Source organism: Syzygium oleosum, unplaced genomic scaffold (genome assembly GCF_021117445.2).
Source record: "Syzygium oleosum isolate NSW1041296 unplaced genomic scaffold, Sole_v2.1 Sole_v2.14, whole genome shotgun sequence".
NCBI lineage: Eukaryota > Viridiplantae > Streptophyta > Magnoliopsida > Myrtales > Myrtaceae > Syzygium > Syzygium oleosum.
The window spans coordinates 4783952-4795642 of NW_026607498.1; the positions used below are offsets into that span (position 1 = coordinate 4783952).

The 11691-nt window shown below is 40.8% G+C and overlaps 2 protein-coding genes across 2 annotated transcripts; one reads left to right on the forward strand and one right to left on the reverse strand.

Moving 5' to 3' along the window:
- The first annotated feature begins 742 nt into the window (after nt 1-742).
- LOC115689153 (uncharacterized) lies at nt 743-3348 on the forward strand. Its single transcript, XM_030615141.2, has 7 exons — nt 743-978; nt 1079-1135; nt 1536-1661; nt 2463-2541; nt 2656-2748; nt 2835-2948; nt 3040-3348. Exons 1-7 carry the CDS (start codon nt 800-802, stop codon nt 3091-3093), a joined length of 702 nt encoding a protein of 233 aa, XP_030471001.2. The 5' UTR covers nt 743-799; the 3' UTR covers nt 3094-3348.
- Nucleotides 3349-4220: 872 nt separating this feature from the next.
- LOC115689184 (proteasome subunit beta type-1) lies at nt 4221-8583 on the reverse strand. Its single transcript, XM_030615175.2, has 7 exons — nt 8421-8583; nt 8152-8259; nt 7318-7399; nt 5493-5622; nt 5268-5410; nt 5104-5190; nt 4221-4582 (listed from the first exon to the last, which is right to left on the reverse strand). The coding sequence occupies exons 1-7, from the start codon at nt 8465-8467 to the stop codon at nt 4508-4510; spliced, it is 672 nt and encodes a 223-aa protein (XP_030471035.1). The 5' UTR covers nt 8468-8583; the 3' UTR covers nt 4221-4507.
- Between the last annotated feature and the right edge of the window lie 3108 nt (nt 8584-11691).

Consider the following 11691-nt stretch of genomic DNA (forward strand, 5'->3'; position numbering starts at 1 on the left):
TGGGGTGATCGGTTCATGGGCGGTCCGATTCCCGCCCATGAGTCGGGAACCGGTCCAGTCCAGTCCTTGAGTGAGCTAATAGAACCAATTGCATATTCCATTTTTTTTTATTTATCATTAATGTTCAAGATGGAATTGAAGATAGTCTTAATAATTGAGGCGTTTCTACAGTCAGTGAGTTATGCGTAACATTTTAGGTTTAAAAGAGATTTTTCTAATTCGTGGCAAAATTTGGTTGGAATAAACAATTACTATTGTGTTTTGATTTGTTCTTGTCATCTAAACGTAGTCGCTCCAACCTTGAAAAGCCATCATTTGTGAAATGGGATATAAATTATGATTTTTTTTTACAAATTTTAAAGAAATAATTATAAAAAAAAATCGGTCCGATAGGTAGGCGAATCCACATCTGACATCAGGAATCAAACCGAAATTCACTCGTTCTAATTTTATGAAATTGGAAATTTGACGAATGCCCCTCGGAACCATCTTGACCGACCAGTCTATTGTAGTCCAAGCGACTCCTTTTGCTCACCTCTAGTTTCGAACTCAACTCGACTCGACTCGACTACACGGTTGCCGAATGCAAGCGCACGTGTTCCACGCCGATGATGTTTTTTTTCTGTTTTTTGCGTGTTGGGATTGAGGAGGCGCGTTGACCCGCGGAGCACGCTCTTTTCATCTTCCTTGATCTTGATGGTTCGATGGTGCTCGAACGGTAGACCCTCCCTCATCGGAATCCCCCCATTAAGAGCCAGCGAGAGAGAGAGAGAGAGCGCGAGAGCTTTGGAGTTCAACAATGGCCGCTTCAATGGCGCCGCCGACCACCACCTCCTGCCGCTACCGGCACCCGAGCCGCCTCGCCGGAACCGACCTCCGCCGCCGCAGCAGCAGCAGGGCGTCCTTCCCCCGCATCGCTCTCTCTCACGGCCAGGACGACGAACCAGCGACGCCGCCGCCCCCGCCCCTCCCTCGCAGGTTCTCTCTCTCTCTCTGTGCGCTCGCAATTGCTCCGGATTGTGGAAAGCGTGAGGTGATTTTTTGCCTCTTTTTTTTTTCGGTTTGTTTTTTTGGCCAGGGAAATCATACTGAGGAGCAGCGAATTGGCGGTGGTCGGAGCCGTGTTCCAGTTCAGGTGCCTCCCTCATCATCCTCCTTCTCGTCGATCGTATCGTTTGAATTGCGAGGTTTCAGGACGAGCGTCTGAATCGCGGGTCGAATCGAAGAGGGACAAAATAAAGTTTTAGTTGCGTGCTGGGTTTTCGCCTGCTGAGAGCGGCATCAAGATCGTTGCTTGTTTGAGCATCGCACGTCTCCTAGCAACGCAATTCGACCCGATGAGTTTTGTTGAACGTGTTTGAATTTCCACCCATTTCCCGTGGCTTCTGAAGCTTGATTCCTCATCAAGCAAACATTTTTCACGGTGATTCGGATGCTCTAGTGGGTAGAATTGGCATTGTATGAACTGATGATGATGTTTGGAGATTGATTATGTTGAAATTTTGGGATGAATGTGGTTGCTCAATTCAATGTAGTGGGAAGAAGCCGGAGTATCTGGGAGTGCAGAAGAGCATGCCGGGTCTGGCTCTGTGTCCGGCCACCAAGAACTGCCTTTCCACTTCCGAGAACATCGCCGATCTCAACCACTACGCCCCGCCTTGGTAAGCTTCTGACATCTTCTTGTATTCTTCTTAATGTTTACTCGGTGGAGAACCAGATGCGAAACTAGTGTGTGCATAATGGTGTAGCTTCGTGATGACTAGTAAGGTTATCTAGAGATGCGGCCAAGTAGCTTGTGATTGATTAGTTCGAAAGGGCACTTCCTTGTTTGGGTGTAAGGTAAAAAACAGAGGAAGATTGAAATGGGGAAAGAAAGTGATCTTCTTTGGGTTCCTCCTCTTTCTGTTCTGGACATGTGAGTTAGAAATTGGAAAATTTGAGCTGCAAATGAAGGAAGAATCCCAATGTTGGGAGATCGGAAGATCGTGACTTAATTCCACCATAATGATATCGCCATTGAAGTTACGGAAAAGTTAAATTGATTCCTTGTTTTACATGGCGAATCTGCATGATAGGGTGGAGTGCGTAAGCTTCGACCCCATAGGTCGTATCTTCGAAAGCAAAACCAACTTCACAAAAGCAATTTGAAAGCGAAACGCATGATTGCTGGTATTGTACAGTCATGTTCTGTGGCTCTTATTTCGGAAGGAGGAAAGGGACCTAACATTCAAGTCCCAATATGATTTCAACTCTTTGTGAACAGCTATCACATTCCTAGACTTTGACATCACAGAAGACAAGTAGGAACCTTTAGTGGTTTTGAATGCTTGACACTGTAACATCACTCTGGTACTGACATATCACACTCTGTGGCAGACACGACATGCAAAACGTGCATTCAGTTTTAAGGTGCCCACTACCATGTCCACTAATCTTTGCTAGTTTCTCCCTTACCATGGCAGGAACTACAACCCCGAAGGAGGTCGCGGCCGGAAAAACCCTGTGAGTAGAGAAGTGGCCAAAGAGGAACTTATAGAAGTGGTAAAAACTTGGACAGACTCGAATTATACAATTTCCGTAAACCATTTCCATGCACCATTTGCATAGTTTTCTTACTCATTTGGCTGAATCACGAATTCCTCACATGCCACGCAGATAAAATCATTAAAGCCGGATAAGTTTACGCCGCGGATAGTCGAAAACAAGGACGACTACCTTCGAGTGGAATATGAAAGCCCAATACTCGGGGTACGTCTCTCAAACTTGAAGCATTCTGGAGATCAAGTTCTCTCCATCAATTGATTGAAAAGAGCTGACATTTGGTTGTTTAACAGTTTGTAGATGACGTCGAGTTTTGGTTCCCACCGGGAAAGAACTCAATTGTAGAGTACCGATCGGCATCAAGACGGGGAAACTTTGACTTTGATATCAATAGAAAGAGAATTAAGGTGAGTACTTTTTATTCGTCGCTACCTGGGCTAATCCTTCTTTAACTAGCGCGAAAACACCTGTTTGACGGTCGGGTCGCTTGTATCACAGGCTTTACGTTTAGAGCTGGAGAAGAAGGGATGGGCATCGCAAGACAGCTTCTGAAGAGGACATTCGTTTCTTGCATTGGCTTTCGACTAACATACCCAGGAAAAGTCGGCCGCCATTCTCGGTCACAACTTCGAGCGGGAATTGGAAGCTAATTCGAATGACTATCTCTTATTCTTCGAGGGGTTTCCAAGATTACCAACCCTGTAGCCTAATCTCTTGCTTCGGCTTCAAAACCACATTGTATCTGCGAATCCTTTCAGCTTTTGAATATCAGCATGTATAAGTAAATAATGATATATTTCCTACTAATTTTAGTCTCTAGTCTCTCTTATGTGCTAATGAACTTCACCTGCAGTACAAGTTTCTCAAGACATCTAAGTTTGTTTCAACTAAATTTGTTTCTTTCCATAAAACTACCATGAAGTTTGCTGACTGCTAGATCCATCAAACGGGTGAATCGAGTCGAAAATAGTTCAATCTAAATTGACCCAGTTAACTTGTTTTAACTCGTTTTCATGCAATGTAAATTTAGTGATCCATACCCAAGCCATTCCTAATAAACCCAACACTTTTATATTTAATCCAATATAGGAAAATTCATACCTAAATTGAGGTTAGTGAACGTAAGATCGTGCGAGGGCGAGAGAAAATGAAAAGAGAATCGTGGATTGGGTGTAAATAAGTTGCAGACCTATTTATGATCTATTTAATGTCCATATTGTGTATTTACTAAATTGCAAGTCCCCGCTATTATCCGTGATATATTATGAAGGTTGAGGCCAACAACGTGACCGCCGAATTCTCGGTCACACTCCGCACCCTCCCATCATCAGCAATCTCTATTTCTTACGCCTAGCGACAGCTATGATTCGAGCTTCAAATAAACGCAACGCAACGAGTCTACTCGGCTGATTCCAAGGCTCCTCTTGAACCATATAGAGGCCGCGCTCTCATTGACATTATACAATGGATTAGCAAAGCATGTGTTTACACCAAAAGTCGAACGACCTTTATTATCGACAAGTGGCATGCTCGGTCGAGTATTCAAGAGGTCATTTGTGAACAAGGTGGTTGATTTAAAGGGTACCAATCGCTAGCTCATTTAGTAAGACTGTCAACGACAAACTAGAGAAATCATTGACGGGCGCATCGTTGCCAAACGAAAGAAAACCACCATAGGATGTTCAAACACAGAATGAAACTTCGTATCCTTTCCATAAGACTACCATGAAGTTTGTTTACCGCAAATAAAGCACCGTCTGACAATGATATTCATCTCTCGCACAGGCATCACAATCGCAATAATGTCCATAAAGAGGCTAAAACATCAATTAAAGCCACCGGAAGACCAGATTAACTCCAGGGTGCATGCCAAAAGAAGCCTACGACAATCACCAAGGACGGTAATGACCAATGCTTGCATCGGAAGCCTTCTATCTTCAGCAAACCAGTTACAAGGACCACAGTTTCAATCCTTCCTCAGATCCATAAATTCCCGACGGAGACCCTCGGCATTCAAGATGACAATTTCCACCTTGTCTCCCTGCAGAACATCATAAAGATAAGCAAAAATATATGAACCAGCTAAAGCTATACACCAGCAAACTTCTGTTTGGGCAATATCTTAACACCTGTTTAACCCGCTATACCTTTCCACTTCCCCCACCAGCAAACCAACTCCAAGGAAAACCAGCTAAACTACACTGTGGGTGGCCTACAAGTAATTCTATTGCGGTAACTAGGAATATTCAACAATCTGACATATGCTTTTTCATGTCAGGCCCAAAAGTATTTTTCGATTACTTTTGGCTTTTGCCGAGGTTTGCCCGGGCGAAAAGAAGGGTGCAGCTAAGTAATTAAAAGTCCACCAACAAGTACACATCTCTCTCTGTCTCTCAACATTAGTGGTAAGCTATCCTGGATTTTTTTTTTATGAGATTGGGCACCAATTTCAACTCACTTGTTATGAGACAAATTTCATACTCTACATATGAGAACAATCTTCGGATTCTACAATAAACCAAACATAGGGAGTTGAAGATTCAAAGAAAACAGGAGACTTACAGTATATATATCCCTTTCAGTTGCAGACACAAAAACAGTCCTGACCAACTCAACAGCTTCTAATTCTGAAAGTGGAGTAACGGCATCCTGTAAGAATAAGATAATGAGTAAGATAAAATGCAGAGAAAAGCCAAACTTCAGAAGATTAAGTAAATAGTTCTTGCCTGTGCAGGCAATAAGAGCGGGCTAGGAGACTTCAGTTGGTTATCTAGAAAAGGCATTATTAGAGTTGAACCAGATCCCTGTGCACCGTAGCCGACCCTCTCATAGGAACCCACAGCGTCATATGTAAAGACACAACCCTTTCCTGAGATTTCCAGTAAAAGTTGAGATTGTTCAGAAAGTTGTATCGTAACTCAGCTCACAACTGGAAGGTTGTAATTGCATACCTTCATTATCAAGGCCACCTAGGACATTAAAAGCATAATAGGGGAAGAAGCGCTTGTAGTAGAGGGTATTGGAAAGAAGTTGAGCCATAGCGGGACAGCTCATTTGCTTGTTGTGCTGATGCTGATAGATCTGTATCAAACACAAGGAAAGACATTTCAATGAAAAACAGAGCATCTTCATAGCATATCTCCTGTGAACTTTCAAGGACACAATAGCATTGATTCTTCAAATCCAATAGAAAAAGGACTATCCACTAAAAACAATTAAATAGGTATCCGCTAAAAAATTCATGCTTTCGATTGATAAGTAAATATCTGGCCAAAAAGGAAATAAAAATCGACAGGTGAACAGAACATCAACCAAACAACCCAGGACACTGTATTATCCATCATCACAAATTGCAAAATCCTAACATATCAAGTTGCGGAACAGAACAAACTCCTGTAAAGAAGGCATAAATCAACAAGTCGAGAAACACTGAAAGAAACCTTAATGAGAAAACTGGAGCCTAATGAAAAACATGATCATAGACTAATTAAAGTTCAATAACAAATGAAATGCATCCTAATCTCTCATTTCCAATAGTATTAGTTTCACTAAATGTAGTATCAACTCATAGGAAATGGCTGAAAAACATCAACTTATTTATATCTCCCGCAATGGGAATTAGATTGTTACTCTCCCTATATCCGGTCGTTTTGTTCTATCCAACCAGAAGAGGCAGATGAATAACATCTAAGTTATAGAACCAGATATCATAACATGCACACAATTGTTTTAGTAGAATCCATGTTCATTATACCAATTGTAGAAAGTCAAGAGGTTGTTTCCTTAGCGACACCTCCCATCTTTGAGAATTGGAGGTCAAGGATTTGAACTTTGGACCTTTAGGTGGTGTGAGAAAACAGTATAGCTTACAGGAATCAATGAGCCTTTCTCTTATATAACCAAAAAATTCGAAGTCTTAACCCAAAACAATAAATAACTTGTACAGCAACTGGTATACTTTGCTCATTGTCCAATAAATACTTCCAAGTTTCGCTTCAGCTATAACAACCTAATGTTCTAATCCTCCTTGGAAGAGAAAAAATACACCAGATGAATTTTTCCCGCCTAATTTTCTTCAACCCACACAAGTTCCTTGACCAAAGCACATCAAAACAAATCTCACACAAAATATTATAAACCAAAATAGTGTGCTCTCTGATTTTGCGAAGAGATCCTTTGAAACTTCAATCTTCGATTCACACGGCGACACACCCAAGCAATATGACATTAGAACCTTTAGAACATGGATAAACCCTTAACAACTGACCTAAGTTAAACTGCCATGACCACCAGAAATAAAAGGAAGTAGCTTCCATATCCACCAGAAGACCCAAGTGTTTAATAAAAATGAATCAATAGGACGGGTCAAACAAACCAACCCACCTTCCTTCCCCCAGCGTCTCTTCCCACCAGAACACCTTACAGCATCATTTAACAGAACACCTTTCAAGGCTACTTGCAATTTATGTAAGCTAACTAGCTTATAACATCAAACTGAACCACAGATCAGTCCCAGCTACTCATGCCCATCGCACAACTGATGTTTGTTGATAACACACTAAAATCATTTAAATGAAACATGCAGCAAGAGTAGACTGCTTGCACCAAGGAGATATCAAACATGGAACTCCACATTAATGGCCAAGCAAAACGTAAACGAGGAAAAAAGTTACAGTACGGTAAAATAAGGATATCTATGCAAGTCCAGATACGGCTCTTCTTTCTCGAGGAGTCAGAGATGTATTCAAAGAAACTAAAAGTCTCCAGAGAACTCACCAAATGCCTAGCAGCTAAGTGCTTCTGTAAGGCTTTGATATCAGCTTGAAACCCAGAAGAGGCCAGCACAGCTTTGTCAGCCCTGGAATACATATAAAAAAAAACGAAAAACAAAAAAAATGAAAAAGGAACGTCAAATATTTAAGCCCCCAAAAGAGCCATATGTCCAGTGAAATATACACACAAAAAACCAGAAATAACAGAAGCAATGTAAAGCGAAACAGATTCCAACTCGTTCTGCCACAGAGAATGAAATCCCTTTAAATCATCTATTGAAACCAAAAACTTGCCAAGTGACCAAGCTAACACTTATTAAGTTCTGGAATGACTCGTGTGGCTATAAACTCAACTTACTTCCCATTTCTAATTAAGAAGAAATCAGTTTCGACGAACCATTTGAACAGGATAACCCACTTTCCAGTTATAAGCAAAGAACCATTCGACTTATCTAGCAAATCCGTCCGATGAGACACGCAGAATCAATCCACCAACATAAAATTTTCAACCTTGAAAGGCAACACAGAGAGAGAGAGAGAGAGAGAGAGAGAACAAGATAAAGAAAGCAGCAGCTCCTCCAGAGCCTACCAAGCTATTGCAACCTAACTCCCCTCCCAAGGATTCTGGGCAAACACCCAACAGTTCAAAAAAGAAAACATTTTTTTGACCCCCGACCCCGCGCCCATACAAATCTTCAACATACGAATGGCCGTGCCACCGAGATCCTAAAAGCCCCATCGCATCGCGGAGCAAGAGCATCAAACAAGCACCGATATTCGGCCCAAAAGAGAGCATCAGGAAATGACTACAAAGGGGATGGGGGCGGGGGCGCGTTACAGTTTGGAGATTTTGGAGTAATCGCGGGTGAGGATGCTGTAGCCGGTCGACATCCGGGTGTCCGCAGCGATGACGCAGTAGTCCTTGCCCGCTATCGCCACGCAAGATCTGCGCCGGGGAAGAAACACGGAACACAAATCAGCGGAAGATTTCAGCAGCCGAACAACATCGAATCGCCCCCCAAGATCATCAGACACAACAAGCACACATCCCCGACACGCGAACAGATACAGACAGACACAGAGACAGAGACAGAGAGAGAACAGTACCCTCCATTGTTGTCGTAGGGAGACCAGTTCGCTTGCTGCTTCGCCATCGTTCGAAGGTGGTGGTGCGGGTGGTCGGAGAAGAAGAAGAAGAAGAAGAAGAAGACCAGAAATCGTCTGAACGGTTTCGGAAGGGGCGATCGATCGCGCGGACGAACTGCGCAAGTAATATAGAGAACGAACCCCCTTTTCTTGGGCGAGCGGCCAGTGCACTTCTTCGGTGCGCAAGTTAACCAATTGCCCCTGCGCTGACTCCATTTTTACGCATTTGCCACCATCAGCGTCTGAGGTTTTATTTTCTAATTCTTTTAATTTTTGCGCCAGAATTTGTCGGACCAGCTTTTGCTTTCCGTTCTCGGGCAAATACCACAAAAAATAAAAACTCATGCCCTAATACAAATATCTCAAAACAAAAAAATTTATCACCGAAACCCTAAACTTTTCCACCATGATACAAATACCCTCAATTTTTTTTTGTGTCGCAAAAACACCTGAATGTATACATACGTGACATATGTACATTCTATTTCAATTCTATCCGTAATTTGTCACATTGGTATAAATTCGAGATTTTTTATGACACAAAAAAATTTTGGGGTATTTATGTCACAACGCGCAAGTTTATGATTTTTAGTGACACAAAAAAAAATTTCAGAGTATTTGTGTCATAATAGACATAATTTGATGTTTTTTGCAATATGAACCCTTAGTTTTTTAATATAAATTCGCAGTATACACACTTTGAAATTTGACCCTAATCCAAAACAATTGAGAATTCCATAACAAAGATGTACAGAAACATATAATTTTTATAACAGTTTCTCGAAATTCACACAATATTTAAATTTAGAATAATCACATTTTTTGTTACGTATAGTTAGGTTTAAACAATTAAGCCATAGCACAATATTTTACTCGAGCTCTCTATTTTTTTGAAGTTCATATTGAACATCCAATATTTTAAAAAATCAGCATGCACCGGACGTTTTGATCGTGGGGTTCCCGATGGATCGCACCTATTAAACCGATACGAATTTATAACCTTATACACAACCGTGGGATGAAAGTAGATAATTCTTTTATTTTGTAATATATTTAGTTCCGTTTTACCCTTTAAATCATCCAGGGCTTTTAAGAAGAACCTGGGCCGAAGCCCAACAACTATTTATAATGAGAAAGAATATTTGGGCGCAGCGTGACAAAGCCCAAACAACCCTAGCCCAACCCAACTATTCCGGTTTCATAAAAAAAGAAAATAACAAATTGCAGGGACTTCTACCATGACAAAAATAATTATATTTACAAAAAAACACTTGGGGGAGAATTGCACCACAAGTCCTGAACCTTACGTACCACTAATAAAGTCCTTAACTTTTCAATTGATTCGATCATGTTAAAATTATGTCTCAATTTTGAGCCCGAAAAGGAAAGTTTCCTAAGTCAAGTAGGTTTCCTATTTTGAATAGGTATCCTAACTGAATGGTTTTCTAGTTAGAAAAGGCTTTCTAATTGGAGAAGGTTTTCTAAAAAGAGATTTCCTACTTTGAATCTAATTCTTGCCTATAAATAAGAATGGGATATTATATATGAAGATCATCAAAGATGAGCTTCTGCTAGGGAATTACACTCTGAACATATCCGAGTGTTTGTAGCGATTAAATTCTTGTGGTAAGAATTTGTGTAATTCTTTTATGAGATTGAGAGATTATTTCGTGAGGAATTGGGGCTAAACACTGTTTGAGTTATTTGGTGTAATTGGGACTTGAAAAATACTTAGAGTGTTTGAGTGACTTGAGTGTGGTTTTAATCCCCGTTGTATCGCTTGATCTATAGTGAAATTTCGTGCTGCTCTCCCCGGACGTAGGTCACTATGACCGAACCACGTAAATCTGGTGTCCGATTTATTTTCTTATTTTGTTAAATTTATTATTCGATCGCTTGGTTTCCGTAACAATTGGTATCAGAGCTAAGCTTGCTTAAGTTAAAGCGAATCGATGGCAATAGAACAAGGAAAAGTGAGAATCGATAAATTTGATGGGAAAGATTTTGATTTCTGAAAGATGCAGATTGAGGATCATCTATATCAGATGAAATTGTACTTGGTCTTGTCTGGAAAGAAACCAGAGACGATAAAGCAAGCTCTGATTGAGAATTGCTGGATAGACGAGCTTTGGGTATTATTCGGCTAAAGTTGACTTGTAACATCGCGTTTAACATCGTGAAAGAGAAGTCCTATCGGACATGTACGAGAAGTCCACTGTAATCAACAAGGTATATTTGATGCGGCATATGTTTAATTTAAAGATGAGCAAAGATGAGCGAAGATGCATCAGTTGCTAATCATATTAATGAATTCAATGTGATCGTTAATCAATTAAATTCAGTTGGGATTGACATTGAAGATGAGCTATGTGCTTTGATTCTATTATCCTCATTACCTGATAGTTGGAATACTAATATTACTGTTGTTAGTAATTTCTCTAGGTTAACAAATTTGACGTTTGATGGTGTTCGTGATTTGATTTTGAATGAGGACATCCGTATAAAAGAATCTGACGAACATGTATCAGCTACTTTAGTAGATGAAAATAGAGGAAGAACTAGTACATGTGTTAGCAAGAGTAGTATAAACTCGAATAGATATAATCAGCCTAGGAGAAGTGGTTTTGTCTGTTGGAGCTGTAGCAAGAGGGGGCATTTCGAAGGAATTGCTTTAAGCCGAAAAATGACAAGGATAAGGGAATTAGAGTTGAATCTGCGGATGATGTTGCAGCTATAGCTAATGGTAATTCGGATAATGTTGATTTTGTCTTGTTTGTCACTGATTATTCGTCGTCTGGCAGATGGATTATGGATTTTGATTGTTCTTTTAACGCTACACCAAACAGGAACCGGTTTACTATTTATCAGTGCACGGATAGTAGTAAAGTGCAATTGGGGAACAACGCTGAGTGTGATGTTGTAGGTGTTGGAGATGTTAGAATCATAATGCATGATGGTATGTGAGGACATTGACTGGAGTGAGGCATGTTCCAGAGTTGAAGAAAAATCTGATTTCCTTGAGTTCGCTAGATTCAGCAGGGTGTCGATATTCTTCAGAATGTGGAGTTCTGAAAGTTGTTCAAGGTGTCTTGGTGATAACGAAAGGAATCAAGCATAATGGCATGTATGAACTACAAGGTGAGACAGTGACAGAATTCGCCATGGAGATGTCGAATGCATCGGTTCGAGAGTTTGAATTGTGGCATATGCATTTAGGGCACATTAGCAAGAG